This window comes from Equus asinus, chromosome 21, assembly GCF_041296235.1.
Source record: "Equus asinus isolate D_3611 breed Donkey chromosome 21, EquAss-T2T_v2, whole genome shotgun sequence".
In the NCBI taxonomy this organism is placed as follows: Eukaryota; Metazoa; Chordata; class Mammalia; order Perissodactyla; family Equidae; genus Equus; species Equus asinus.
The window spans coordinates 65,568,485-65,593,834 of record NC_091810.1 but is presented as its reverse complement, the minus strand read 5'-3'; the positions used below and the strand labels follow the sequence as shown (position 1 = coordinate 65,593,834).

Sequence of the window (25,350 nt, the reverse complement as noted above, 5' to 3'; positions counted from 1 at the left end):
GAGAATTTCCATAGTATTCATATCTTTCAGTCAGAGAAGCTTGTGTTTAGAGCAATGAGAGAGAATGTATATGATATCTTGGGATGCATTCTATATTGAATATTGGAATTGTAAACGACAGGTGTTTTAGACACATCACAGATAAATCACATCAGAGGAAAAGTCACTAATGCTACATATATTTAGATGAGCACAAAATGACATGAATGGATGTAAAAATCATACATGGTTGAATTTGACTTTTTCAGTGAAAAGTAAATACATTTGATGTTAATGCAGTTACTGTGTTTATTTTTTCAAAAAGTTTCCTTCCCTGTGGAACGTGTTTTCAGATGGACATTGTGTGTGCTTGTAGGGTGCTGTGATTACGCCGACAATGGACCATCCTATGTCAATGCAGCCAGCCAACATGATGGGCCCCCTGACACAACAAATGAATCATCTTTCATTGGGCACAACAGGAACGGTGAGTTGAAGAGTTTGTTTTGGTTTGTTGCCTTAGACTTCTTCAAAAAGATGCAATACTCTCTGTTTTCACTGGCATTATCAGCAAAACTGGTTCTGTACCATTGACTAACACACCTTTCAAGTTCCAGTATGAATAAGCCGCATTCTGCATGTGTATTCAGTTGCGGGGCACACTTACTCATGTTGACAAGGCTGGAGGTTCTACTGTGTTGCATTTAAATTTGAGTTTCTTCTTGTTTTAGGACATGATGCACCAGGTATAATGTCTGTTTTTGGAAAGATGTCTTTACGCATGCACCTGTGAATCTACACCTTGTAACTTAATACACTTGAGCCTGGTTTTCTTTTCCCAGATACTTACCACTCAGCTACTATGTCATTCCCAGGTTATTCTTCACAAGTGAGGGGCCAACCCTGACTATGACTAATATTCAGGGCTTTTTATTAACTTTCATTGTTTGAATCAATAAAAAGGAATTGAGAACTAGACTTAATCCAGTTCTTTTAATCTTCCTTTTGAATGTATTGACACAGATGATGTTGAAAAAAAGGAAAGGGATCTAATATACTTGATTTTTTATATAGGTTGGGATATTTTTGACTACCCATTATTTTTCCGTGGGGACCAAAAGTATATTGAAAAATACCTATTACAGCCTTGATTTTATATCACAAGGCATTTGAAATCATTAGCAAAACTGTGTTTATTTTTTAAAAAATCTTGTTCTAAGACAATTCCCTAAATGGTCAAGAGGGCAAATATCTACCTGGAATACTGCAACTTTGTCAATTCCCATGATAGAGAACGATGCAAAACATCAAAGCCAACCTCTCATGTGACGCCACTGGTAACAGTTTTTATTTTTCATCAAGGTTGATGCAGATAATTTTGTCATTTTTAAAGCTATAGAAAGAAAAATATATTTTCTTCTGACTGAGGCAGCTTATGCATTATGAAAAGAGCACTGGACCAGGAGTCGGGAATCCTAGATTCGAATCTTGATTGAGCCCTGTTGTTTCTATCTGTCCTTGGGAGAGATCTTCCAATCTCAGTTTCTCTCTCCGTCTAGTTGAAGCATTGAACATGATGATATATGGGACCCCTTCGACTGCACGCCTCTAGGTCTTTAAGCCTGTGTGTCTCATAGTCACCACTTCTGTTATTCTTCACAATTATGCTCGTATCATCTCCAAACACCTGCATATACTATGAACACTAGCTGCAGATCGGAAATTTTACTTTAAAACAGTGGCTTCCTTGCCACATAGATGTGTTGACTCACAGGTTTTTTGAAATGTAAGAAGTTTCTGACATGTTCACTGCTACCTCAATTATCTGCTCTAAATAGAAAGTCCATATACCTAGTGGAAAGAGTCACATAGTTTTGATAAAGAAACTTAGTTTTGTTAACATAAACAAAGTACCTATCTCTAAGACCTCAGTTGCTGAACCTATAAAAACCAGTTTGTGATACCTTACATGTCTGAAGGCTTGGGCTGGATCAAATGATTTCTTAGGCCTCTGACTAAGACTTGTCAAGGTCGCATCTAAGACTATATTTAACTATACATCATGGTACAGCTAATTGTCATCAGGGAGATAGAATGTGAAGATAGTGTTCTGTAGCTTTTAGCAATGTGTAAGGATTATTTGTAGTCAGTTTGCTCATTTACTAACAAGCAGATCCCAAGAACAATATCGGGAAGCCTGAAGTTTTTCATGTTCCCACTATTGATTTTTCCTTCATATTGGCCTTCCTCTCCTTAAATGATCATAAATTCTGAATAAGTGAAGTAATCAATCTTATTTCATTGAATGACAGTCTGAAATCTGATAAAAGAGGGAGTGATGATGCAAAGCATGGAAGGAAACACTTTATAAATCCTACTCATTTGAATCAAAACAGAAAGCCAGCTGACTTGCTGAAGTTTCAATTTGCAAATTAGAAAAAAATACTAGAGCTAAATTAATTGAAATATGACTGAATCCTTTAGGGAATTGAAAAACAGGCTAACATGTATAGAACAGATTCAGAATTACAATAGTTATTGATTTAATAACATATAGTATGGTTAGTATTTGAGCATTTTTAACAAGAAGACATTTATACAAGGCCATAATTTTTACCCAGCTAACTATAGCCAAATTATTCAATAATGATATATACACCTGCCCTTTCTTAGAAAGCAAGAATTTTAAGCATGTGGCTTATTTTTAACACCAATTTCCTCTAGCTTTTTTTTTCCCCCTTCACATTTGTACTAAATAATGCTTTGGTGCGTTATAAGCTTCGTGTAAATTGATGTTTTGCAAAGGTTTGAAATTTCATAAGGTTCTGGAAAGGCAGAGAAAAAACAATATTACTTTGTTGATTTGTTCAACAAAATATCACTGAGTGAGTTTAGTGTCCGTAATATGGTTATACCCTTTCTTAAACTGTCACTCTTACACTTTGATATGCCATCATAGATTCACTTTATCTGCATTTTTGGTTGGCATTTGGAGTGGCTATTATGTAATCGAATTGATTCCTTTAATCAAATTTCCCCATCTTATTGCATCTTTTCAACATACTTTATCCCATGTCTGGGAAGGTGGCCTGGTATCATGGAAAGAACAGTGGGCATTGGAATTAAATTTGAGTTCAAAGCCCTTTATTAGCTATGTATGTTTAGGCAGGTTACTTAACCTCTCTGAACTTTTATTTCCTCTTTTACAAAGTGGGAAAAGCAATATTTTCATCCCAGGGTTGTTGTGTTAAATGGAATGATATATGTGACATACCTCATACAGTGTGTGACACCTGGTAGATGCTAATCAAATGAACCCTCCTTACCTCTCTACCTCTGGTAGCTTCCAACTGGTAGGAATCTAGTCCAACTCACCAGAAGGGGTATAGGACATTACAACCAGTACAACCCACTGGCCTGCTCTATTTCATTTGACATAACTTATTTCTTTCAAGTTTCTACTTCCTTAGCTTCTAACATACTCTTTCAGGGTTGTAAATCCAAAAGTCCATAGAGATCAGCCAAGTCACATTAATGAGTAAAGTTGACTAAGTTCAAGCAAAAAATCCTGGAAATATGTAATCAAATTTGGTCTATATTTACCTATGTCACAAACATAGTCATGTAACATAAATATACATGAAGTATCATGTATATTTTACATTAGAGATTATATTTTAAATTAGAGATTTTTTTAATGCAATAATAGCATCTCTGCCCAACTGTTGGATGAACAATAGGGAGAAGTGATGCCTTTGGCAGCCTGGAACACTGATGCCTCATCTAAAGAGGGAAGCTATTACTCAACTTCAGACAGCTATTGCTACATGGGCATACAGAGCCAGGGTGGCCTCACCTTAATTTTTCACAAGAAGCTAAATATTTGGACTTTAATGGGAAATTTCCATATTTTTGAATATTGGACCCAGTTTGTCTTAAGAACTCTCAGTTTGTGACTCTGCCCCAAGGTTTTCCTGGTTCTCCTCTGACCTCTCTGGCCATTGCTGCTTCTTTTCTTTCGCTGGCTGCTAAGCCAGGGCTTCATTTTTTAGCTTACTTCTCATTTATACATGATTTCCATAAGCAAGCTCATTCACTTTCATGGTTTATGAACTCTGCCTTCTATGCTGAAGACTCCTAAATCTGAGTCTTCAATGCTAACCACATTTTAGAATTTTAGACTCATTTATCCAACTGCTTGCCAAATATCTCGATGTAAATCTCCTCTGACATAGCAAAATCAGCACAATCCAAACTAATCTCATGAGCTTCCCCGAGCTTCCTCCACCTGACCCCCTTCCTCTTATATGTTCCTGTTCCTTATTTCCTCTCAAGCTAATCCCATGATCATTTGCCCAGGTAGTCAAACGCTACACCTAGGACTCAATCTAGACTCTTCTTTCTCCCTCACTACCATATACAATTACTTTTCAAGTCCTGCCAATTTTGTACAAAGACATTTGTCAAATACATCCTTTCCTCTACATTTCTAGAGTTTCTGCCCTGGACCTCATTTGATTAATTGTAATATTCTCCTAACTGCTTCCAGTCTCAATTTGTTTCAATCCATTATCCACTATGTTGCCACAACCAGTCAATCTAAAATTGTCTGACCATGCCTCCTGCTTGTAACTTTTCAGAGGCTCCCAAACATTTGACTCCACTGAAATTCTGCAAAACAAGGTCTGAGCACTAACAAGCCAAGATTAAGACAGGAACCTCAACTACAGAAACAGATAGGTTCCAAGGGTAGAACAGAGAGAGATCCTGTGAATAATCCAAAGTAGGCAGAGATCAGAGCTGATACAAGTTGGAGCTAGATTAGAACTTTTCGTTTCTAGAAGGGGGAGCTTAGGCCATAATTCATGTCCCACTTTCCTTCCTAAGATCCCTGAGTAAAGGAAGTGTATTGAGCCAAAGCCTCCTTTACCTCTTCATAGAATTAGATATATTTGGTCCTCCATAACCTCAAATTTTGAAATGGATACTATGTAGTTTAATATACTTTTCTCTACCATTTGCCACCTCAAAATTTATTGTTCAATTCCCTACCTATTTTTAAGCTGGACAGAATATGCAAGCCTTAAAAGAAATGAATTTTATGCAAGAAGAATAACTGTTTTATTCCAGGGCTCTGCTGACCTTGAAGAATTTTCTAGCTCTTCTGCTTTTGTTTACTTTTTTGTCACAGGATTCCCTGGATAGAACCATCGCCCTGTTATCCATAATTTCTGATCACTCTATTGTAAGCTTTAGCAGAAACCACTGGGGATTTTACTGTGTTATGAGAGCCTCCAAATTGCATGACAATCTTGTTTTACAAGTTTCTTATCTCCTTCTCATTTGTTCAGTTGGTGGGCACCAGTGGCTTACTATGTCACCAGAATCTGTTGAAAGAAATAAAGAGTTTTTGTTCTGCAGGCTCCTTATCTGCAGTTCTGTTTGTGTTCTCCAAACCACTGGTGATTTGTGACATCATTGGATTCCCATGATGCAACCATAGCCACTCACAAAGATAATCTTGTAATTGTACTCTATTTTTTCACCATAGTTCTCTTACCTTTTTCAGTCACACCATTCTTTCTTCATTGCTCTAAAATCCTGACAGTATCAGGTGAAAATCCTGAATTACTCATTTTGCTTAAAGATTGTCATTTTTCAATTATTAGCTATAAATATAAGTATTAAGACTAAGCATGATAAAAAGCAACATGCAATGTTAAATGGACTCATGATTAGGAAATAGTATCATAAATTCATGAGTGGTAATGAGTACATCTCCTTGGTATCAATTAATTAAAAAGTCAAATACAAGAAAAAATATAGATAAAAGTGAATAGTTTTTAAGAACTTATTTAGTCTTACTGTACGATAAATGAACTTTGAAGGTAGTCTTATGATATAAACAATAAACAAGTAGGCATTAAGTGACAATCTAGTATTATGAAAATGTATTTGCAAATGATAAGCTTTTTAAAGAATCCAATTAAAACATGGATTCTGAGTTCAAATAAATTAGTGACAAAATACAAAAGCTCCAATAGATAAAATGCCAAAGGACATGAACAGATAGTTGATAAAAGAGGAAATGGAATGCTGAAAAGCATATGAAAAAATAGTGATCAAAGAAATAGTAATTTAATCAGATACACAGACGTATGCACAGAACCCATGAAATAAAGTTATCAAAGTAATACACATTGCTGATGAAGGCATAGGGAAATAAGCATTCCCAGTCACTGATAGTGTGATGATAGGACTCTAAATTTGTACAAGTGTCACTTGGATAGCAAGGTGGCAAGACATGACACTTCAAAACAGCTCTCCTGGCTGACCAAGCAGTTCTAGTTTTGAGAAGCTACTCTATGAAAATATTCTAAAATAATGGAAAAGCCTTTATACCTCAAAAATGTTCAGCCCAGTATTCTTTATAATATCTAATAAGGAAGATTTATTAAATAAATCACAATCCGTCCATAAACCAGACTGTAACACAGCATGAAGTTATACAGGTTTAAATTAATTAGGAAAGGGATTATTTATAGCCTTACATCAAAAGAGCAGGGCGTAATTGTGCACGTGTATAGTACCAGCTATGGAAAGCTACTTATGAAATAAGGCTGTAAGAAATACGAAACAAGTGTGGTTATTTCTGGGTGATGGGATTAAGGATAATTTCTATGTTAATCATTATACTTTTCTACATTCTCCAAGTATTCAACAATGAGCATGATTTACTTTTATTTATTTTGAAATGTTATGAATATATTCTTGGAAAATGGTGGCGTGGTCTTAAAATTAACTTTTTTTTTTTGGTTTGAAATAATAATGAGTGATTGCAGTTTTTAAAAAGATACTAGGAATTACTACCACTATTAATAAAGTATTTGGGGACCCTTTAAAAATGGTTCTACTTATTCTAGATTTGGGGATTATAGTCAACTCACTAGTTCACATACCTGTTGAGAGAAACAAAATAACTCATGCCTAAGATTGATTTGCATTTGAATCTTTGATCATTGTTTGCTTTTGCTGGTCAAATTGCCTTGCAACGTTCAAGTTTTAATCTGTCTTCTCACATGCCATTTACTCATGAGAGAGTGATTAACATTGTCCTTTTTGGCAAGGAAATGGAGGGCTTCGTGATAGTCCAAATTAAGTTCTTAAGTAGTTGGAAATATGAAGTTTGAGGTTTTAGTTTTTTAAATAGAATAATGGTCATATGAATAAGGGTCACACAAGAGCATCTGTTTAACCATGTTTGGACAGTTTATTTGAATGTGAGCAATATCTGATCCCTTTTACACAGTTTACCCCTCCAAGGGGAGTCGGAGCTAGACTAGAATTTTACTTTATAGAAGGGGGGCCTTAGACCATAGGCTATGTCCCACTTTCCTTTAAGATCCTTGGCTAAAGGAATTGTATTAAGCTAAAGCCTCTTTTTCATCTTCAAAAAAGCAGATGTATTTGGTCCCACAGAACCCGAAATGTTGAAATAAATGTCATGTAGTTTAATGAAGCTTTCCCTACCATTTGCCACCTCCAATGTTTTGACACTTTGGAAAAAGACAATAATCATCCGTTGAAGAGATTCTATGTATCTCTGTTCTCACAATTACAACACACAAGGCTCCTTGGCCCTGACTGACAGCCATTGGGATCAGAGCTGGGCTGAGTGATTAATAACAAAACTCTAGCTTCAAAATACATCAGCCTCCATAGAATATGGGAATGTGTAAATTTTTTATTTATCTCTTTTAAATTTTTAGTTCTTTCTTTTGTTCTCCAGGACTTCATTTCATGTAGTGCTCTGGGCCCCCTCCAGGTGGGCTGCCCTGTAGAACTTATGTGTCAGCCAGAGAGGGTAAAAATTTCGCATTGATTCCCCAAGGGAAGGGCCAAAATTATGACAGACTGAGACAGATGACAATGTTCTGGGACAGACTGTACTGTCCTAACAGTCTGGATGGGACCTAACAACATGTACAGTGTGGTGGTAATGGGGACCATTGTATCAGCTATAAACCAGGGGTCATAGTGCCTTGAGGGCATGAAGGCAGGGGGCTTAGGCGACCATATGACATACAGTGGGCACTTCCAAGTTTTAGAGCTAAGATTCTATTTTATTTTCTTTTGTACTTCATTGCATTCTTTCTCATGCTCTTTTCATTCAAAGATTCAGTCTCAAGACAGGATTATGATACTCCACCAGCTGTTGTGTCAGGTAGGAAAATTCTAATTCCTTTAAGACTTGATTGGAGGGGAGAGATGGAGGTTGACTGGTTTTCTCCAAAACTCTTTAAAGCAGTGATTCTCAACAGGGCCAGGTGCAAGGAATTTGAATTTCAGTTTCGGGGTTGGGGGGTAACATATGTGGTTCAAAAAAGTGTATTTAATATTCCAATCTAGTTTTTGTATGGAAAATAAAATATGTTGCTTTTGAAATAAAAAGTCAAAGCTCAAAGACATTTGTTCTGTGAAGGATACGCAGAAAATAGAATCTATGTTCTGTGTATCAGTGATTTTTCAGTGTTAGAAGGGTTCATTAGAATTTCTGGTAAGTGGGAGAAGGATATTTATGTTTAGCAAAAGAGGGCACCAATTAATAAAAATAGTTTGAGAAGCACTGCTTTAGAGACCAGAATTCTTCTGAAAGCAGAAAATCATCCCATTTTGCTTGATCAGCACCCAGCATAGTGTCTGACTCATAGTAAGTGCTCAATATAATTGTTTGTTGAATGAATCAAAATTTCAAATTTATTCCAAAAATGGTATTTTGGATATTGAAAGAGAAGAATCTGTGAATGTTCCATTTGTACAACAAAGTGGCAGAGGTGGATTTGAGAATACATTAGTGTCTTGAGGATTTCGATTAGCCATGTTTACGTTGTTTCGTACAATTTAGTGGTGCACTTTGTAATAGGGTATGTGTGCGTGAAGAGGTGTGTTCTTATTTTGAACTGCACAGATAGATGTTCTTGTGCTTTCATCTTAATTTTGAATTTTGGTTTCTAGCAAAGAGGAAAATGGGCACAATTTTTATTTTTGTTGATTTTTTTTTAACTAAATAAAATCCTGGCAGCCTGAAGAGCTTTGAACTCTTTGATCCTTTGATGTGTCAGATGATGAGGACATAAAATCCAAACCATTGGAGAGATAGAGCAAGAGACAAAGGCCAGAAATAGGACAAAAGAGCCCTTGGGACAATAGAATCTGGCAACTGAATGGTGGTTTTCAAGCAGAGAACATCGTGTTCTTGGCCACTAGGTTTGCTTGATCCAGCATCTGAAGGGTAATCCTTTTCTCATTTCTTGTGGACTTGTTTAATTATGCTCATGGCTGAATACTTACCTTAGAAGTTCAAGCGAGAAATAATGAGTTAGCTTTCAACTGTGAAGTCACTTTGGTCCTCTTGGAGATCTCCACAAATTTGTCATTAATTAAAATATCACTTATCTTTCCCCAAAGTGTATTACCTGTCACATCTTAACATGCCTGTTTCATTTAGGATATCGGACCCCTGGAAGATACTTTGTTTAATGTTTACAGCCTTTATTTTGTTTAACATGTGGCATCTTTGCTTAACAAGAGGCATCTACTCTTGATAATTCACCAATATTAATAATAATGATACACACAAACTGGAACTTTCCTTCAACTAAGTTTCCTGATTTCACTTTCAAGAACACAATGAAGAAAAGCAATGAAAACATCAAAAGCACTTACTAGATATCAGCCATGGGTCAGGGTCTACACAAATCAGTTGAGGCAGAACATCTGGCTGCAAATCTTGGCTTGGAATTCCCACCTAAGTCCGCAGACAGGCACTACTGAAGGTTCTTGAGCAGAGAAAGCACTTGATCAAAGTAGTGCTTTAAGAAACAATCTGATAGTTTTGTGTGTGCTTGAGGAACAAGAAACAGCAATCACATAGAATAGTCAGAAAGCCCAGATATGACTAAAAAAGTGCTAACATCCCAGCAGTGACATACAAAGGAAGGGACTAATATAGAAGTGACAGGAAAAATAACATTTTGAGGGATTTTACAGTTGGATTTGTGGTTTGACATCTTATAAACTTGCACAGACTTCTTTCGCCTCTTTGTCTACCTCTAAATGAAAATAGACTTGCCTGCCTAAAATGTTTGTTAGTTGTCTGGTGAGCACGAGTTGAGTGACTTTTGAAAAATGGCATAATTTTTGCCCAATCCTTGTCCAATCAAAAAAGTGAAACAGGCAAAGGTGTTGTAATAGCTCCTTCTCATATCTCCCAATGTGCCAATATTGGACAACTTAAATAGTAATCAGTTCTTTGCCATTGTAGGAGCTGACTAAACTGCCATAATGTATCAGAGTTCAAGATATCTGCTTGGTAATCCACAGAGACGTAACCCAAGCTAATTTCATTCAATCAGTATATCAAACATTTATTGAACACCCTCTGAGTGCTAGGCACTACTCTCAAGTCCTGGCGATATGAAAATGAATAGAAAATAGATCATTGGTAAAAAAATGTCACCGTCTAATTTAATGTTGTTGTCGTCGTTTGTGATGTTTAAATGTATAACGTTTGAAGGAACTAAAATCTAGACTCTAACTAAAAAGAAGATCAGAAACCCTTAGGAATAAAGTGTATTCTGAGCTGGATTTGGAAGGGTGAATAGGAGTTGACCGGTTGAACAAGAGTAGAAAAGTTAACTGAGGTGAATGGAACAGGATATGTAAACTCTTAGAGAGAAACAGCATGGGGACATTAGGTGACAGAGAGTCACTGGCATTCTTGGGGCAAAATATCACAATGGCAGACACTGAGGCTGGGTCAGGATAAATCTTAAGCAAAGACTCTTCACTCTTTGAGTCACATGTCACCTTGTTCTTTTGTTTATTGGAATAATAGTTATTGGGAGCATACTATGTGGCAGTCACTGTATTGGGTGCTAGGGATACAACTTCCCTCTAAGAACCTAGGGGCCAATTAGGAAGTTGGGTACAAACAGGTGATTATAATACAGTGTCATAAGTGCTTCCATATAGAGAAATATATGATATTTAAGTTTGTAAACTCTTCAGTAAGATGCCTGATTTCAGAATCTACTTGTGTCGGTTACTAGTTGTGGAACCTTGGGAAAATTACTTCACTTCTCTGTAGCATAGATTACTTATCCGAGGAAATAATAATAATTACCTCATAAAATTGTTGTAAGCATTAGATGAGTTAAAATATAGAACCTGCTTAAAACAGATCTTGGCATAAAATAAGTATTCAAATGTTATTAACAAAAACTATACTAATCATTCTTGTTATAAGGTACTATGGTGGCAGAAAGAAAGAACAATTAACATACAGTAGGAGAAGTCAGAGAAGGTGGAAGAAACTTTTAAACAGAGACATAAGGACAAATGGAAATTAGTCAAGTAAAAAACAAGTTGGAGGGGAAGACTTTCAGACCAAGGGGGCAGCATGTACAAAGGCTTATGAGTAGCAGAGTATGGCAAATTCAGGGAACTACATGTGGTTCAGTAGGGCAGGGATACATAAAGAGAGACGGGGAGTAGACAAAATCAGCCTGGAGAAATAAGCTGGAGCAATATCACAAGGCTTGGTAACTTGAACTCTATCCTAATGGCAATCGATGTATACTAAAAGGTTTTAAATTGGAGAGTGACATGATCACTCTGAATGCAGGGTGGAGAATGCATTGGAGAAAGATAAAACTGGAAAAGGAGACCAGAACTCAAGAATCCAAGCACAAAATCAAGCTGGCATGTGCTCAAGTTGTGGAAATGAGAATGAAGAGTTGACAGATTTGTGCCATATTAAGGAGGTGGAACACACAGGACTTTGCAACTGATTGGATGGCAGGATAGAAGGAAAGAGAAGAGTTAAAGGTAGCTCCTAAGTTCCTAGCAACTCAGTGGCCTAAAGTGTCATTCGCTAGAATCTGAACCGGAGGAAGGAGGATCAAATTTGCCACAAAGAAGCCAAGTTCAGTGTTGTACATGTTGAGTTTGAGATGTCTATGAGGCATCCAAATGGAGATAATCAATAGACATTTGGATGTGTGTGTGTCTGGAGCTCAGAAGACAACTCTTAGCTATAGATGGATTTTGGAGTTATCATGGAATTAAGTCATGTCACCCAGAGAATGTGCTTAGAGTGAAGAGAAGCAGGGAGATCTTTGAAAATATAGAATGAACAGGAAAAAGAGCCTAAAATAAAGATTGGAGAAGGTAATGTAGAAATAGAAGGAAAGTAAGAGTATGAGATTTCAAAACAAACCAAAGAAAGAGAGTATTTCCAATGAGAAGCCTGTCCAGGAAGATGAGTCCTGGAAAGAAGCCATTGGATTTAGTTACACAGAGGTCACCAGTGAATTTGATGGGGCAGTTTTAAAGGAAGGACAAAAATAGTGAATGTCCTGTAAGGAAGTGGATGTAGTAAGTGCCAGAAACTCAGCAAATTTGCCTTTGAAGTGCAGAGAAGATAATAAACAAACAAACGGAGAATGGAACTGATTGATTTATTGATTTTTTTTTAAGATGGGAAATATTTGGTCATGATAGGAAGAAGCCAGGAAAGAGTTCTAAAGTTTGAAGATGTAATTTATAAAGGAAATGACTGATAGAACAAGGTCACAATGGTTTAGCACCAGGCATCTCTTCTAGGAATATGGGAGGACAGGAGGAAGGGATGATGTATGTGCATGTAAGCTTATACAAGTAGGAATAGGAAGTCAAAAGATTTTCTAAATGATAAATGCTCTTTGTTTTTATATGAAGTATTAAGTGACATCTTCTGAGAGTGAGTGGTAGATGGTGTGGTAAGGGACTTAAGAAGAACAAAGATTTGGAAAATTGTAAAGAAAGAAAGCCAACTGGCAATTCATAGAAAGTTTGAGGGGCAGTACAGGGGATCCATTTGAAGCTATAGACTGGATTTTTGTGATACCAATCTGTGAGGATGTTTGATTTTCCACAGCAGTGATTAGTAGCCAAGAAGGCAGACAGGTAGATTAGTCCAGGGCTAAGGTTTCACTGAATGGAGTGAGAAAAGGGGCAATGTGTGCTGACAAATATTGGCAAGAGAGTGATTAAGCGAGGAACTGTAGTCTCCAGGATGAATATGTTACCACGCCAGGTTTGTTTTTGCCCGCTGCCTGGAAAGCCAAACACCAAGACAATGAGATTGCAGCAGAGAGAGGGTTTTAATCACAAGGCGGCCATGTGAGGAAGCGAGAGCAAGAGTCTCAAATCTACTTCCCCAAAAATAGGGACTCAGGGATATTTATGAGGTAGAGGGGCAAGGTAGTCTGAAATGTGGAGTTGGTGATTGGAGGGGAGGAGAGGTGAGGTAATTTGTGCAAGTGAAATCAGACTCCATGCCTCTTCATAGGACTGTTCACAAAATGGTGGCATTAGCACGATCTGAGGGTGGAGTTTTTAGCCTCTTGATGTCAAAAGGTCCCTTATCAGGCATCTGCACAGGCCCAGTTGATGAGTTGGTGGTCTCAATTGTCCTGAAGTGGACAAGGAGTTCTAAGTCCTGAAAGACAGTTCACACACCCATTACCATGGTGACGCAGGCTCCAAGGAGATGTTATCTGTAGGAGCCTAGTGGGAGTCAGACAGCATATTGCCTCAACAGCACAGTTGACAATGAGTGGGTTAAACAGCTAAAAGCTATAATCAGTAATTGCAAAAAGGAAAAAAAACTTTAGTACCTAGATACTTAATCATCAATGGCTAATTGTTTGCTGGTTTCAAATAGAAAGAGATAAGAGGGCGGCAGGGGATGGGAGAGAGGAAAAAAGCAGGGAAGATTGAGACTAGAGGTCTCATTGAGATGTATAAAGTAGTCAGAATACTTGGAATAAAGATTTTTGATAAACTATTTCTTGGCAAATTCAATGTTATGGGAGCAGGTGGCCAAAGTGTACTTGAGGCGAAGGTGACAGAGGTTAAGGAAATCAAACAGAAAAGCGTATCAGATCAGTGTTTTTCAGGGTGTGATTTGTGTATCAACATGATACTTAAAACGATTTTAAGAGCACAGCGACCCAAACTTTTTGTTTTACTTCAGCAGCTGTATAGGTACTTTAACGTGAATTTGAATAGCATGGAATAAATTCATCAAACGCATGGCTTAAGAAATACCTTGCTTAGAAAAAGTCTAAGGTAAATAGTTCAACAGTGAATACATTTTTTAAAAAATTGTAATTCAGGAAGAATAGAGCTAAGGTAAGAGTGATGATGTTCAAAACAAAGTGGCTTAAGTTTGGGAAACGGGAGTCTCTGATTTATTTCCTGGCATCACCTCTCCTTGTGAAAGTCTCTCCTACACCTTGTTCAGCTTGTTTCAAGGACAGAGGACAGAAGGCTGGGACTACCCTCTACATTTGCACGCAAAATCAGGAGTCTATCCTCTTTTTAGTGTCTCTTTTCTGTAACAGTTATAACTTTAAAAAGTCCCTCTATTCTAAGCAAATTTGAGGGAAAAATGAAGAGTAAAACATCATATTTTTCTATTCACAGTTGGATTTTATGAGGCACATATGAAAACTACAGATAATTTGCTGTCAAATTTTTATCTCGGTTACTTTGAGCCTAATTTCCTTGAAAGACATCATCATGAAATCAAGAAAAAGACTACTATTGACAGAAAACAGAAGTAGAACCAACATTCATTTTCCTTTTCTGAAAACCTTAGAGTTCAGAACTTGAATATGTGTCTGGAAAAAATAAGAAATGAAAAAAGGACCCAAAAAATGCATTGACAGGAACCTGTAGATCTTCTGGAAGAGCTTATATTCATTCTCTGCCATATCCTTTCTACACCCCAGCTGAAATAGTTTGAAAATAGTCAATGTTATCAAGACAACTTCATGATGAGATTTCACAGAAAAAAAAAATACATAAATCACAATATAGTTTCACTCAGTGTGGTTGAATATGAAATTGTTAACTGTCAGATTTTTAGCCAGGGAGCTATGCTCTAAGAATGAAGTCCTTCACAGGGATACTTGCCTGAAATAAGGCAAAATTCACTGTTGAAATAGTATGTAGTTTTTCCACGTTGTTTTTGCCAGTCAATAACATCAGTTTGCATGGGAAAGCCTCATTAATTTGGAGTTGATGTTGCTCTACCAAAGATTTGGTTGAAGCCTATCTTTATACTGCCTCTGCTTGTGTGGGAATTACTTTATAAACTAGACTGTATTTGGGTGGGTGGGGGGATGTTTAAGGTACTTTAAGAAGCAAAGCCATTTTTCAAGCTCTAAGCAACACTTGTTTTCATGGATACCATGAGCTAATTACAAATGATTTCCATCTCTTAATTAAAAATTAGGTCCATTAGTACCTCCAATTAGCAACAATTAGCCATTAAATTGTATTTGCTGTAGAAGACCCGACACAGGGTTAAAAGTGTTCCCACAAGCCACGCATGAAATTGGTTTCAGTTCTTTGCTCAAATACTGTGCATCTACTTTGATTATAAAACTGCATTTGTTTAAATGTACTAATTAATTGATATTTTCTTTTCAATAAGTTCTAATAAAGAGACTTTGTTCTATTTATTATTCATTTATTCAATTAATATTTACTGAGTTCCTATAGTGCTACAAGGAATCAAGTCTAGATGGTATAAAATAGGAGATGCATTCCTTGCCTTCAAAGACCGTAGAATCTAAGGACAGAGGACAGGATTATAAAGAACTGACTCAAAACACAGTGTGTGGCAGATATCATCAGAGCGGTTCGCAGAACAGGACTTTGTACATGAAATTTGTACAAGTACTTGACAAATAGGTACGTGCATGCTGTTATTGTGTTCCTGTTGGTGCATTTGTATTGTTCCCTACATTACAGAAATGAAGTCTTAAAGACTCTTCCTGTGGGACCACAATTTTTATTGCTTTATTCAAGTAACTGATAACTAAAGGCAGCTTAAACAAATAGACAGTTCTGATATAGAACCATCACTGTTATTTAGCCCAGTTTTTTGGGGGGGTGTGGGAGAATTTGGGGGGAGTTGGGATAAGAATATACAAAACCTTTTGCCTTATCTTCTAATCTAGCAAGTTTTTTCTGTAAAGGTCCAGATAGTATATATTTTAGACTTTGCCAGCCATGTGGTCTATATCACAACTACTCAACTCTGCCTTATAGGTTGAAAACAGCCACAGACCGTATGAAAATGGATGAGCCATGGCTATGGTCCAATAAAGCTTTATTTATAAAAATAAGCAGCAAGCTGAATTTGGCCTGTGGGCTATAGTTTGCCCACTCTGCTCTAATCGATTTACTTTCATAAATTCATATTCCAAATTCAACACTATTACTGACATTTTTTGAAATAAGCATGAAGTGCTTTTCCTTTAAAGTTTGCATTTTTGTGTTTTTTTTATTTCATGAAAGGCAGATGAAATGTCAGAAAGGCAGAGGCGGGAGAGCATAAGGTGAAGATTGAAAGAGACATTTCTTAGTGCTTTAGTTTGTACAGCATAATTGATTGTAGTACTGAAGTATTAAAACACTTTAGATACCTTCATATCTTTTCACATGTTCATCATATATTGATTTTCTGGGACTTACTTGTATGTACCCGCAACAGGGGATTATCAACCAGGAAAATCAAATATAAATTCTGTTTAATATCCTCTTGGCTGCCTTTAGAATTCTGCACTTTTAGAAATTTAGGGAAAAAGTAAGAGATACATGATCCCAGTGGATTTGTTGTGAAAACGTATTTTACATCTTTGTCACACCAACTGGGTGGTATTGTTGTTGCTGTTGTGGTTGATGAGTGTCCATTGAAGTTATTCTTCTTTTATCAGTACTAGTCATTCTATTTCCCCCAGGTAACTGCTTCTCTGAGTACACTATTCTGCTTCGCACTCTGCAGGTGAAGGGAAGCTTCCCTGGTTTTGTCTAGAGGCCAAACACTGCATAAGGCAGGCCTAAGATGGCTGGAGACGAGTGCCCTTCTATGGCAAAGTCAGAGCAAAATTCCAGTTGGTGATGTAGCACACACATCAGATGGAAAGGCGACATCCAAAATGCTGTCTTTTTGTGGTAGGATCCATCAGTGACTGGCAGCAATGGGCTTAGAGCACACCAGAGCAGCAGCACACGGTGTCACTTAGTACCTCAATCATCATAAAAAGGCGGTGGGTACGTGGTGGCAACAGAGGAAGAGAGCACTTTCAAGACAGCAATAGATTTTAAAGGGAGCTAACTGCACGTGCAGGATCAGCACATCAGGGACTGACGGTACATGGTTCCCTTTTTAATCAACAGCACAAAGTGGGCGCTTGAGGTTCCTGTCAGAGGATCCAGCCATGGACTATGATTCAGCACGAGCAAAAGGCATGCTTGAGGCATCAGATACAGGAGAGAGATACTACCTGACAGACATGCTAACACTCCTCTAGACTCTATGTTAAATTAGTTTATCAGAAAGCAAAATACCTGAACCATATGATTGCACGTCCCTATAGAAATGCTTTCTCGGAGTTAAAATTGAATGTTTCAACCTCTTCTTTCTTAGACAGGTGATATATGACACGACACCTAAACTATGTTACCAGGTTTTCCCAGACACCTTAGTAAAAGCAATTGTCCATTATTTTACCCAATGTTCCTTATATAAAGGAGCAAACGAGGAATTGCTCCTTGAGTTCAGTGCCTCGGCAAGTATCTCTTTCCAGATGGATGGGTATACTTCTTTTGAACTGACAATGTAAAATACATAACTTAATCTATTTCCCTTTTGGCTTGGTTCTCAGGGCAGTTGGAGTCAGATGTGGTACATTGCAGATGTTCCTACTAGTATGTTCTCTCTATTGCTCTCAACTCTTCAGTGATTTTCTGGTGTTTTTAATTGTGCTTTTTAATATAGTGCCTAATTTTTTAAACCCTTCACAAATTCAACTTGGAAGCACAAGAGCTCTAATTCTTATGGTAAAAAATAAATGAAAAAAATGCTAATGGGCGCCGTGAAGTTTGTGTGCTATAAAGTCTCGGCGGAAAGATAAAATGAAAGATGATTGTGATTATGTGCTTATTTGTTCTAAAAATTCACCAGCAGGCACTGTTTTTATTCATTCACACACATGCAGCTCTGAGTAGGAAAAAGTATGGTATAATAATTGGAAATTACTTTTAGAGTCAAGAGGGTGAGTGTGATTCCTGGTCCAACTATTTAATAATTATTTCACAATGACAGCTACTTAAATTTTCTGAAACTTTTCCTCTCCTTAGGTATGGGTAATAATGCATTGGCACCTTATATGTGTACTAATATGAGAATTAATTGAGATGACATATACAGACCTAGGAAGTGCCTGAGTTACAATAGATATTAAATAATTGAGATTTCCTTATCCTCTTCCTTTCCCCGCATTTAGAAAAGTATGTAAAGACTTTTTGAAGAATCACTAACCTTACATTTGCTGTGATAGATTGACTAAACCAGAGTTATTTTAAAATAGTTTCCAAACCCGATACCTAACAATAGAAGAAATGTTAAGGAAGTTCATCACATATCTTCCCTATTGGCTGAACTACTATTATAGTTGAATTAATTTAATAAATAAATTTTAAAGCTTTCACAACATGAAAGATAATATTCATAATGTGAAGTGACCAAAAGTTGACAAAACTGAGCAATCATTATGATTTTGAGTCCAAAACATTCACATGATGCTAGAAGAGAATGCATAAAATGATTATCACGTGTTTTTAATTTCTTTTTTCTAAACTTTTTGAAATGTTGCTTTGTAACTTGTATAATTTGCTAAAATTTCAATAGCACAGTCTTTGAATATACATAATTTGAGGGAGATATTTATACACCAGGAAAACATGAATGTATTAATGTGAAAATGATAATGATGATTGTGATGACTATATTAGTTGTAGTGGTAGTAACGGTGACCTCTGAAATTTTCCTCACTTCCATTCATTATATCTCAACACTGTGGCATTTAAGGCAGAATTAAAATCAATATCTCTATATATAGAAGTGGCATAGAATTCTTGAGTGATTCTGCAGTGGAAAGTCACTGCTAAATTTTATGTGAATTCATTATCTATGTACTGGAAGGTGCATCTCCACAACCAAATGATTGCTGCTTTTAACATTTTTCATATTGAAATGGCATTTCAAATGATATTTTCTGTTCCTTGTGTGCAGCACTTGGAACAACCTAAAATCTTTCCAGTTTATTTAATGTGAGACGTCCAGTCTCTTGTGGTTTATGGAATTGATGTAACATATTTGAAATTAAGATCATATATACTTTAATGACATATTGATATTAAGTCTAATTTCCACAAGTTTTACAGATGTATAAATATATATTATATATGTATATATGTGTACATACACATATATATACACTCATATTTATATATGTATATGTAAAATAAAATCTCCTGCCATTGGAGATAATTTATTTCTCCAAGCTGTAGATCACAAAATATTTATTTCTACCAAAATCATGATGATATCATTTCAAACTCCATTTGCTACCTAAGGAATTGCTTATTCTTCCTTCTTTTCTACCACTAAGTTTTAGTCATTGGATAATGTGGAATAGATCACAAACAGTATATTATTTCTTACCAGGCCAGTCTTTTTTTTTCACTTGTCTGAACCGTGTGCTTTGGGGGGCTCACTGTGATTAGCTTTGATAAAATATTGATTGAAGAGCCATCAGCTACCTGACCAGGATACTACATGTCAGAACTGTAATCACTTTCCATCAAGTTTCCTTAAAAGTGGAAAACAAGAAGTTGAAAAGATTTTAAACTAATGATGCCCTCTAGTTTGCATGCAAAGGGTATATTTCATTTGGCAGCAAAACCATGTTGGATTCAGAGTAATGGATTGCAGGCCCCTGTAAGGCATAAATTTAATTATTTTATGTGCTTGCTCTGAGTCTAGAAATCTGCCTGAAACACTCAGATCTGGGAAAGCACAGGACTCTAGAGTCAGGAAATAAAAATTTCATTCATGAGCAGCTACTTTGGCAAATCAAATATAGAGTTGGTAAAAAAAAAAAAAATTATTGAGATTTTTGAGATTCTTATTCTGGAAGGTTAAAGCCTATTAGCCAAAGAAGACCAGAGACCAACTATAGTCAAACAAAGTTCCATTTACTAGCTTGCAGAAACAAGGGAGAAGTTACAGCAGGTGAGCCAAGGAGCATCTCAGAAGAGGAAGTTTGGAGGAGCTTATTGTAGGATTTGAGTTCGTGTAGTGTGACTTTCGGAAAGTCTCAAGGAAATGACAGTTTATCTGCCTTGGTTATTATCAGGAACTGGGGGGAGGTTGATAGATTGGGTGTCAATAAGTGTTGTCTAGTAGGTGAGACGAACAAAGCAGAGCTAGAGTTGTCATTGGTAAAGATGCAGCAGTCACTCACTTTAGATAAAAAAGGGAGATGTTGAATTGTTTTCAGGTTTGCACAGTGTCCTTGCCTCTGCCTTTTATCTACCACAGTCATAGAGTGTTCTTGTCTGAGAATTGTTGATAATCTTTTAAAATTGTTTAATTGGGAGTACTATGACCTTGCTAATAGCTACTAGCTAATTAAAGATAATTTGAAAGAGTCCCATAAATTCTTTCCTTATCTAAAGGGTCATTATAACATTGCCTAACAAAAATATCACTAACATCGAATGGCCTTGATAAAATGTAAATACAAACATGAGATAGGTCAAAATGTGTTGTGTTCATCACATGTATCGAGTGGATATGGAAGGTACTGGGAATGCAAAGACGAATGTAGGTGCACAGAGAACACACTGTGTTCAAGGCACTATGCTAAGTGCCTTCTGTGGAGTGATCTGCTACATTTGGTTGTCACCACCATGCAGTACGGAAGTTTCTGTGTCCTCTACAAATTGATTCTTTATAAGCTCAGCTGGACCCTCACTCATATTTATGCCCCTTCCTCTGTTTTAAACTTTTGGACCTTCTCAAGTTCCAAACACAACTCCTGCTGTTTATGCTCACAAAATGGCTGCCTCCTCCTTTATGAGAACATGGATATCATATTTGATCTGATCTCCCACAGATGTTTCCTCTTTACTTCAAATGTCTGTTTCTTCTTTCCTCCTCTCTTCCTATATGCCTGTATTTTGTCAAGCCATGGCTTTCTCTTTGTCAATGTTAACCCTTCCTTCTATGTTCTTGATTTCATCTGTTTTAACCTCTTTTTTGATCTTACAGCATTGATTACTCTCTATCTCACATATACCTTCTTCAATACATACTTGCCCATTGGTGACTTTGCCTCTGCTTAAAAAAAGATGTGGATCCTTTCTATCTTGTTTCTCAGGGTGCTGGACTTATGGCACTTGGCTTTTCTTCATTCTCTTCCTCAGATGAGAAGTCATTTGCTTCCACAGGTTTAACTATCACATAGATGACCTCCAAATCTGTATTGCTCATCCTATCCTCTGTTTTGAGTTCCATACCAGTGTTTCCAGCTACCTCCTAGATGTCCCCCATCCACTCCCACCAATCTTGGCTGGCCCCATGGAATTTCAAACTTTGTATTCACAATTTAAGGCTCGTAATCTTTCTTCCCAATCCAGTTTCTTCTGTAGACTTCCCTAGGATTCAAGCAACCGTCTATAAATATTCTCTAAGCCAAGATTTTCAAAGTTAAGTGTATCCATGAGTTTAGGATTGTTATGGTCTTTGACAGTGGCTTGGAGTATAACTCTTCTTTTTGGGTGAGAACCATATGATTTAATATTCAACTGAGCTTGGAGTAGGATAGAAAATCTCTTATAAATTGACAAGTCATTTTTCTTCCACGCAATTGTGCTTAAAATCTCAGAGACATTTTGGCTCACTCTACCTCACATGCAAACTTCCTTTTTCATGTAAATTCTACTCCCACAATGTACTTTGAATCTGTCCTACCTCTTCCATTCTATTACCCCAGTTGGGATTGGCACTTTGTTACTTTTTTACGTTTATTATTGCCTTGTTTTCCTAGTGTCAACACCTGGCCCTTCCCTGCGTATTCAGCCTTCACACAAATGCCCTAATAAATTTTGAAATTAACATTTTTAAAAACTTTATCTGCAAGGATATTGTCTTAATGTAACAACTGGGACTTACCTTAGTAACTAACTATCCCTACTATCTGACTACTGCCAGAAACAGGGCACAGATTAGATTTCTGAAGGTACGGTCATCTTTTCTAGTAGCAACCTTCAAACTTGTAGCCAGTAAATACCAGAAATGTTACATTGCTCAAAGCTGTAGATGGCTCACAGAGATTGTTCTGCCATGAGGTGGGTGTCAAGACTATGTCATACTGTAGAACCACAGTATGACAATTGCTCCCTGGTCTCTGTGTGAGAAAAGATATAAAATTTTTCTAAGAAGAATCTTGTCCTTCCTTCAGCTAACCTCCAAACAGAGGGGAGTTTATTTTGGGTGGAGTGAGTGGCTTCTCTTAAATTCTTCTTAGCTTCTTCGATTTGACACTATCTATCCAATGCCACGTTCAGCTAATGATTAAAACATAGGGGCCTATGTGTAACCAGCAGCAAAGAAAGTTGCATTCCAAGTCCTTGTCAAGAAACATAAAAATTCCAAAGTCACTGCCTCGCATACCTTTCAGAACCTTGGCTAAGAGCAAATAATATTTTTGGAAGAATATTTGGATAATGGATATGCAGTATATCCATTCTCTTTGGTTATTCTAAATTATATCCCTGGATTAAGCTGAGAAAGCTGTCTTACCTGGGTGACTGTGTCCCAGTGACCCCTGATAAATAGCTTTTCGTGAAGTATGCATTGGCACAATGCCATTCACTTATGTCTGAAGGACACTATAATAAATAGCCCTTGGAAACTTGATTTGCTTACTTGAAAACTGTTGTTCATTAGACTACGCAGTGTCTGCTCCCTTCAGACCCACGGGAGAAATATCTCTTTTGCCTCCATGTTGTGAATTATTTGTCTACACATCATGCTTATTTTCTTACCTAATGGACACAGTGAATCGTGTAATTCATTGCTAACTAACTCTGATAAATTTGAATGGCATTTATTTTATTAGCCTTGCTGACTTCATCTTACTTTCTTTCCGTTTGCCTCATTTTTCTCACTTATTTGATACTACCACATTTTATACAACTTTGGAAGCTGCCTTAAATCCTTTTTGGGAGCAAAGTGAGCTGTAATTAAATAAATTCTATAAATGGAGACTCCTGATGTATTATTTTCCCAGTCGAGAGTCACAACACAAAGGCTGCAAGAATTAAGGATGCAGCAGCCTTGTGTTTGAGGCCTGCCACAGTCTAATTCTCAAGCTGCTCTTCCAACTGCTTTTCTTACCCTCTCCCTCCATAACTCTCTTTTCTTACTGGTCACAAGTACTTGCAGGGTTTGTTTGGCTGTGAGCACTTTCTTTCTTGCCTTTGCTCATGCTAACTTTCTACTTGGAATTCCTTCCCTGCCACACCTGCAGTTTCTGCTGGTCAAATCTTACCTATATCTAATGGTCTATCTCTTCTATATGATGTCACTTTATTTGGAAAACTCTCAAAGTCCTCTGTCAGCACCTGTTTTTTTTTTTTTTTGAGGAAGATTAGCCCTGAGCTAACATCTGCCACCAATCCTCCGCTTTTTGCTGAGGAAGATTGACCCTAAGCTAACAACTGTGCCCATCTTCCTCTACTTTATATGTGGGACGCCTGCCACAGCATGGCTTGATAAGCAGTTCACAGGTCTGCGCCCCAGATCTCAACTGGCAAACCCCGAGCCTCCAAAGCAGAGCACGAGAACTTAACTGCTCTGCCACGGGGCCAGCCCCCTCTGTTAGCACCTTTGTCCTCCACCTGGTACTTGTACATTCCTTACTACCCCTCGTCCATCTGTAGATTCTAGGTCCCTGGAGGTTTGAAGGTCGAGGACTGTGCTATTCCTATTATCCCCTGTGGTACTAAAGCTCAAATTTTTCATGGAAATGAAACAGTCTGAGTAAAGACCCATCCTCAGTTAAAGACTTTAACATTGACTTTTACACCAAATAAATGTGGAGGCAATACTAAGCTAGTCAGATCCCTGAATTTTCCCTAACAGGCCTAAAATTTAGGACTTTTTTTTTCTCCCAAAAAGTTACTCTAGGACACCGTCATCCCTTAGTAGGATTAGCATGACATCCATCTGGCTGGCCTTGCTCATTCAAGCCTTACCCCACCCCGATCCATTCTCTCTACAGCCCCCAGAGCCATCTTTCTAAAACATACATGACCTCCTCCACATCTTTCCACAGCCTTCAAAACATCATCCTCAGTGCTTAGCCTATGCTACAAGCCCCTTCATGATTCTGATGCACACTTCTCCAGAACCATCTCTTATTACTTCTGTGCTTCAGGCGTAACGAACTGCTTTCAGTTCCCAGGGTGGGCCAAGCTTCAGGGTCTTCGCATATGTGAGAATATGATAACTATGAGCAGTGCCTCTGTCCAGAGCACTTTTTCCTCTACTCCTCAACTTACTAATGCTGGCTGGCTTTACAAAGATTGTCTCAGATGCTTTCTTCTCCTCGGAAGTATCCCTCAGCTTTCTGTCTTGTTTTACAGTTGCCACTTTTTCTTATTCTCTTAGGTCCCTGACAGTATCCTCATCATCACATTTAGCACACTGAGTCATCGTTTCCTGTTTAATTATCTTTCTTTCCCTATAGAGTCAGAACTAAAAACTCCTTTAGAGCAGGGACTACTCCTATTTATCTTATTTCCCTGTTACCCAGCAGCATCTAGGTAGGTGTTTAATAAATATTTGTTGATTGAGTAAATGATTCCTATAGGTAAGAATGTTGATTTGATAGACACACCTTCTATATAATCCTCACATTAACTTCAAAAGATTAAAGTAACAAGAGGAAAATAGACTCAGAATTCCCAAGAAGTTTAGAAATTTGAATGAACAATTAAGTGCAGAGAGATTTCTGAATGGGATAGAAAAATCTCATGAACAAGAAAGTGGAAGAAAACGTGAAAGGATTTGGAGAAAATCGAATTATTAGGAAAGAATTCCTGAAATAATTTAAAATATTGGTGGAAACCCGCAATGTGTCTAACTATGACTGCCCTTCAGCAGTGCCACTTATCTGGAAGGTTTCATTCTGTTAATTGTTTTCCCTAGATAGTCATCATATTCATTTATCTCACTAACATCATTATAATTGATTCCCCAGGGTCACCTTCTGAAAGTACTTTTATACCCTTTTCATTGCCCAGATCCCTCACATGCATATCACTGCAAACACACTAGTCCCAATGACATAGCATCTTTGCCTCATTTTTTTTCCTTTAATCAATTCTTCAATGGTC

General features: G+C 37.2%; 1 protein-coding gene across 13 annotated transcripts in view; it reads left to right on the top strand.

Annotated features, from left to right (window-relative positions):
- Positions 1–25,350, top strand: part of RBMS3 (RNA binding motif single stranded interacting protein 3) — a 1,423,334-nt gene that overhangs the window by 1,359,134 nt on the left and 38,850 nt on the right. For 9 of the 13 annotated variants that reach the window (XM_070492733.1, XM_070492730.1, XM_070492735.1 and 6 more), the window contains 2 exons: positions 356–466; positions 8,156–8,203. In XM_070492733.1, the coding sequence (XP_070348834.1) occupies positions 356–466; positions 8,156–8,203 (159 nt within the window). The remainder of the gene's footprint in view (positions 1–355; positions 467–8,155; positions 8,204–25,350) is intronic. The other 4 variants (XM_070492739.1, XM_070492734.1, XM_070492736.1 and 1 more) reach the window with 1 other exon arrangement.